The 6,597-nt window shown below is 32.2% G+C and overlaps 1 protein-coding gene across 1 annotated transcript; it reads right to left on the bottom strand.

Moving 5' to 3' along the window:
• Nucleotides 1–286: 286 nt before the first annotated feature.
• On the bottom strand, nucleotides 287–5,286 carry LOC115963555 (TMV resistance protein N-like). Its single transcript, XM_031082595.1, has 5 exons — nucleotides 4,796–5,286; nucleotides 2,564–3,686; nucleotides 2,128–2,400; nucleotides 1,224–2,018; nucleotides 287–1,102 (listed from the first exon to the last, which is right to left on the bottom strand). The coding sequence occupies exons 1-5, from the start codon at nucleotides 5,284–5,286 to the stop codon at nucleotides 287–289; spliced, it is 3,498 nt and encodes a 1,165-aa protein (XP_030938455.1).
• Between the last annotated feature and the right edge of the window lie 1,311 nt (nucleotides 5,287–6,597).

The following is a 6,597-nucleotide window of genomic DNA, read 5'->3' as shown; positions in this document are numbered from 1 at the left end:
GATGATGCAAAGGAAAACAGTTTCAATGGAATAATAGTACCTGGGCATATTTTTTCAAACTTTGATCAAGAGATTCTCAGTTTCTTTGATGGTGACTATGGATTGAAGCTGGCTTCATTTTTTATGGAGGGATGGGCCATTGAAGAAGAATCCAAATCAAACACATCACCATTGGTTGAGTCAATACCCAAACCCAAATTTAGAAAACCCAAAATTAAGTCAAACCCTTTAGCTTTTATCCTTTGGAAGCCTTAGATAAGATGTCAAGGAAAGACACCTAGTGTCATCAGCGATTAGAGGAGGTTGAGGTTCTCCTGCGTCTGCGTCTGCGTCCGTTGAGACTCACATGATTCATATGTGAACCATCGGAAGTGGTGGCAGGATGTAGTAACGGTGCGAACTCAATGTTCTCAGAGTTGTCATCAACATTTTGAGAGTTGTTATGGATGATAATGGAATTTTGAGGAGGACAAATGCATTTCACATGTGCCCCCATCCCTGCAATGACAGGTGCAAACTTTCCGAATTCACTTGTCCAGTGAGAGATTTTACATGAAATCTCAACACGATTTTGATCACCTTGCAACAAGTCTCCAAATTTCTGCTGCAATTGGCTATGAGGTACAGCGTAAAACCACAAATGATCACACTTCAGATACTGAAAGTGAAAGAGCGGATGCTGCATGAAAGATTGCGCTTGACCATTGATGGAAATGTCAACAGCACAAAACCAACTGATTCTATCATCACGGAGAGAACCGCACTTATTCGCATAACTGTCTTTCAACGGAACTAGATGAAAAGCAATACAAAAGGCAAATGTTGGAAATTTTGGACCAATCCGGAATAATATGGAACTTTCAATGCTTTGATGGTTGAACCACTCTGGAATATTCCTTTCTGGTACTGTAATACTATATCTCACTCCAAAATCAAACAGATACATTTCTGGAGTTGGACGTAACTCTTTTTCAATTAGGATGAACTTGGAGAAGGAGTGCTTGGAAGAGTAATCAATCTGATGTGAATGTGAATTCGCTAATATGTTGCCTTTCTCACGTGAACATATCATATTTGGTGGAAAATCTAAAATTCTTCCAAACTGCATGCAATTAGGAATTTTGAGAAATCAGAAATTTACCAAATCTAGTATAGTATTTGGAAAGGTAAACAAAATTGTTTTTTATTTTTTTATTTTTAATATCTTGAAGAGAAGAAGGTACCTGATCGAATAAATTTCTTATTGATTGCGAATTCAATGAGATGCAGTTTGATGCATGCACCGATCTTATACTTTCCGGAAGCTCTGGAATTTCCTTAAGGAACTTAGAATCCTCAATTAGAAGATAACGTAATCCATTGAATCTCATAATGTTATCTTTAAGGTTCGAAGTTTTTCTCCTTGATAATAACCAGTTCTTTGAGAGGTGGAAACAAGAAGTCAATTTTTTTAGAAAATTCAACTTCAGAAAACCATATTTTGAAAATCCACCATAAGAATTGCATAGTGCTTGTATGCCAATCTGGACATCCTTTGGAAATTGGACACTACCATAAATAAAGAGTTTATGAAGATGTGGCAATTCATAGATGCTACTTGGAAGATGACACGTACTGGAATAGGAACCTATATCTAATCTCTCAAGCCCAGAAAGATTCCTAAATGATGAAGGAAGCTCTCTAATGGCAGTGCATGCCAGACTTAGAAACTTTAAATTTTCCATTTCTTGTGAAATATTAGGAAACCTCTTAACCCTTTTGCATTTATAAAGAATTAAAATTTTAAGAGATTTCATTGTGATGCAGCTTGGAAGAATTTTTAGTCCAATGCAACCCGTGAGGTCCAAACTTTCAAGCTTTTCAAGACATCCAACAGAGTCATGAACCTTGACTAAATTTATACATTTACAGAAATTCAATTGCTTTATGTTTGGGGTGGAAATCGATAAGTCGGGTAATTCCCTAATGCATTGGCTGGATTGCAAATTCATATATGTCAAGCTTTTACACTGTGTCCTCTGTAGACAAAATTAAATCAAAATTAACTTCAACAAATATTAAAATATATTTTAATCATTAATGAAGTAATAATAATTCAATTTTAAAAAATAAAAATAAAAATTATACCTCGAGAAGCTTGGGCAATATAAGATGACTTTCTGGCATGTTAAGAACAACGAGTATTGGAGGATGAAAATTGGATGGTAAGGAAGATGAAGGAAATCCAGGCCAATCAAGCACCCTTAATCCGTTGGGAAGATATTTAAGATCTCCACAAGTATCTACATTACTAGCCATAAGAAACTTGAGATTTTCCATCTTTTCAAGACATTTAGACTCTAATTGAATCTTTGATGGTTCAGGTGCACATATCATTATGCCTCGAACCTTTTCCGACCCCTAATTAGACAAAGAATTAAGTGAATCACACTATACAATAAGAAGTATAATGATAGTAAATTTAAACAAAAACCAAAATAATTAATTTAAATTTTCTTCCACATTTAATTGGAAAAAAATTACTTCATATGGCATTCGAAAAATGAACTAAAATGATGCATACCGTATTTTTAGTTAGTACATCAAGAACATCCTCATAACACCATAGTCTACTACGCTCTCCAAGTTTTGGTGATTCCTGTCGAACAATGTCCTTACCCATTTGTTGTAGCAAGTTATGCATTGACAATTTGCCATATTGATCAACAGTTATTAGGCACTTATCAATAAGTTTTACAATCCCATATGATGGATATAAATCGCAAGAATCCAATATATCCATGACATACTTCATAAGAAATCCCTTAAAGAAACATGCAACATCAAGGAAAATATCTTGTTCATTTTCATCCAACCCGTCATAACTTATTTTCAATACGTTTTGAATTTCTTTGTTGGGAATTCTTTCATACTTATCTATTGCACTTTTCCATTCAAGTTTAGTTCTTCCACTCAAATTAGCACCCATTACTACTAGAGCTAAAGGAAGTCCCTGGGCATATTGTATAACTTGGTTTGCAAGCTCCGAATAATCTTCTTTGGGTTCTTTACTTTGGAAGGCATGCCTACTAAAGAGCTCAAGAGCTTCACCTTGATTTAATTCCTTAACCTCGTGCGTTGAAAAACATTTTCCAAGCGTAGCTTCCAAGTGTTTGTCTCTTGTTGTTATAATGATTTTGCTTCTAGAAGCAAACCAATCACATCCTCCAAGCAAATTTTCTATCTGGACCCTTTTATCCACATCATCAAGAACTAAAAGGATCCTCATTACAGAAAGTCTTTCCTTTATCATATTGATCCCTCTAGATTTGTTACCCACCTTTAAATTTTTATCCCCTAAGATAACAAAAAGAAGTTCCTCTTGTAGTTTAATTACACCATCATTTGTGCCCGATTTTTCTCTAACATTTTCTAGATAACAAAATCCTTCAAAACGACTGCAAATTCTATTAAAAATCTCTTTTGTGATTGTAGTTTTACCTATTCCACCAAGACCATAGATCACTATCATGTGAGCATCATTTGACTCAATATCCGAAAGAATGGTCTTTATACGATTATCTATTCCAACAAGGTATTGAGCAACAAATAATGATGGGTATTGAGCAACAAATAATGATGGGCGATTTAATTTCAACTTTGAAATGTCTTCAACAATTCTTTGGATAAAGTCGAACTCATTGCAACTGTCATTCACATAACATTAAAAAAATATGTAACGAGTTAGACTAGAAAATAGAAATATGAAGATAAACCATGTTTAAGATGTTTGGTGTGCATTAAATTTGAAATGCTGACAATTAAAGTAAGTGACATGTACTAATTTATAAATCTATAACTATCATTATGTTAGCACCTCTTTTTCGTTAGGAAAGTATTTTTTGGCTCTTTGCGTAGTTATCCAAAAATATTAAGCATTAAACGGTCCAGGGAGTGTATGGTGGTTCATTGGTTCAAAAATTGTGTCACTGGCTCAATTTAGACAAATAATTTATTTATTTTAAATAAGAATAAATCAAAAATTAAAAATAAAATTAAAAAAGAAAAAGAAAAGAAGAGAAAATACTATAAAAAGAAAAAAGAAAAGGCAATGGTACTCAATTAGTTCATAAATATGAAGGTATAACATAGATTGAAATTAATACAACATTATTGTTAAGAAAATTTATTTAAATATAGAATTTAATATATGCTTATATATAAAAATGACTAAATAATACGACATCTTGAATTGATCAAAATGACTTAAAACATTAAAAACAAAACGGTTCGAGTAAATTAAATCCTCTGGTTAGGTATTTTTCAAAAAAAAAAAACTGGTGGTTTTTCATGGTTTATTTATTATTATTTTTTTAATGTGATAGATTCTTTCATATCAATCCAGAATTTCGTATAATTCATCAGTTTGACGGTTCAATCATCAATCTGGTACGATTAGGGTAACTATACTTTTAACATGAAGTTTCATGGAAATTCTAGTTAGGTGATAACTGAAAATTACTAAATCCCACTTTTTTAATACTACAAATAAATTATTGAGGAAGTTTTTCAAAAAAATAAAAAATAAATGTATAATATGTGGGTGAAACTCCTATTTAATTGGTAAGTTACTGTACATTTAAATTCTTCCTTTACCAATTCTAAAAAAAACCTTCTTTCTACCATTGTGAGCTAACCTCCATAGTTGAAGATACGAAGAAAAAAAATAGATTCATAATTTGGACAAAAATTAGTGGCCATAACAAACCACTAAAGTCTAAAACTCATAAAAAGTACAAGAACAATCGGTGAATACCTATTATTATAATGCCGACCAGATATATTAGCTACTTCTTGGAGAGCGTTTCTCCATCTTTGTACTTTCTTGTTGTCCATGTTTTTTTCATGTTCAGCTAGAGCATCCCCGAATTTTCCATTTTGCTTGCGTATTTCTGATGGGTTCACCTTGTAAAAAACCGGTATCATTAACTCACTATTTTTCTTACACTCAACAATCTTGGCAAGCTCATCCAAACACCAAGTGGAGGTTGCATAGTTTTCAGAAAATATGATTATTGACATTGTTGACTTCTCAATGGTTTTGAAAAGCTGTGTAGAAATTTTTGCTCCCCTTGGGAGCTTATCATCAATGAAGGTGTGAATACCCCTCTTACGCAAAGCCTCATATAAATGACTAATAAAACCATAACGGGTATCTTCACCTCTGAAACTCAAGAATACATCAAATTTTTCAGGTTGGTGGGTGAAAGATGAAGATGAGGCTCCTTCGTTGATCACAAGAGCCATAAGGATTTATGAGCAAATTGTTGTAAAGATCTGAAAGGAGGAGAAAGAAAACTGTGAAGGGGTTGTCAATATTGAAGAATTCTATGAACTGTGCAATCTAGAACAATGGAGATCAAGATTACATTCGTGTATTCCAAGTAAAGCACAGCAAGAACTATAAGAGAAAGAAAGAGGAAAACTGGAAGAGAGAAAATCTTTTATGAAAAATTACATTACTTGCTTGAATGAATATTACAATACAAGTACCAATATATATATAGTTATATAGTTCTATCAGTATGAAATAACTGGAGCTACCACTGTACAAACTCTGATTTGGACAGCCTTTCCTATTTTCCCGCGTCTCTAGTCTGTTTGGTAGAGGTATTTGAGTATTGTTTTTTCAACATAATGTGAAAACTTTGGTTTAAAGAGTATTGTAAAAATACGTATTTAAAGTACTCATAATGTAAAAATATGTGTTTGGTACAATATTTTTAATAATATCTTTTCAAAAGTGAAAAATATAATTGTGTGCTTGGTATGTATGTGTTTTTTTAAAGGAAGTGATGACATGTAGTTTAATTAGTGGGACCTACAGTTTTTAAAATATTTACAAAAGTGTCATCAAACAACATTGTTTGAAAGCTGAAAATTAGTAAGAAGAGTTTTCTAAATTTAGTGACTAAACTAAGCAATGTAACTCAAACACTCCAATAAAAAATACCCTTATCAAATGTGTTTTCTGTTTTTTTGGCTTACAATTTTTAGTGTTTACACACTTGTTTAAATACCCTAACCAAATAGGCCTACGCACTTTCAACCTTTAATTGATAAGTGAGCAACAACTCTCTCAATGCGACACCGTTTGGACAATACGTTGAGTTGTCACACGTGCATGTCTGGAAACTTTAAGTTGAGCATGTGAGGCCTTTTAAGGAAACGGTAGCGTTTTGCCCCGTCATGATTAGCATATATGTTGTTGTTTAAATCTTGGCCTGCACTTTTGGTTTTTCCATTTTAATCCTATTTCTATTTTGATTTATACTTTTTTAATATTTTTTATTTTTATGTTTTTAGTCCCTAACCGAGAAAAAAAAAAAGTTTTATTTTAATCTCTACTTTACTCACTTAACGAAAATATTCTATGTGACAGATAAAATGTACTGTTAACATACTAAATACTGACATGGTAAATAAAAATAATATTAAAAATATCACATCAACTTCTAATTTTTTTTTTAAATTGATTTATCAATTTTAACAAAATAATAAAAGAAAACAACTTAATTAAAATTCAAAAAATACATAAATTTAGATCTGGGTTCATTT

Source organism: Quercus lobata, chromosome 10, assembly GCF_001633185.2.
Source record: "Quercus lobata isolate SW786 chromosome 10, ValleyOak3.0 Primary Assembly, whole genome shotgun sequence".
Taxonomy (NCBI): domain Eukaryota; kingdom Viridiplantae; phylum Streptophyta; class Magnoliopsida; order Fagales; family Fagaceae; genus Quercus; species Quercus lobata.
The sequence above is the reverse complement of the archived record's forward strand: the minus strand, read 5'-3'. Positions and strand labels throughout refer to the sequence as shown.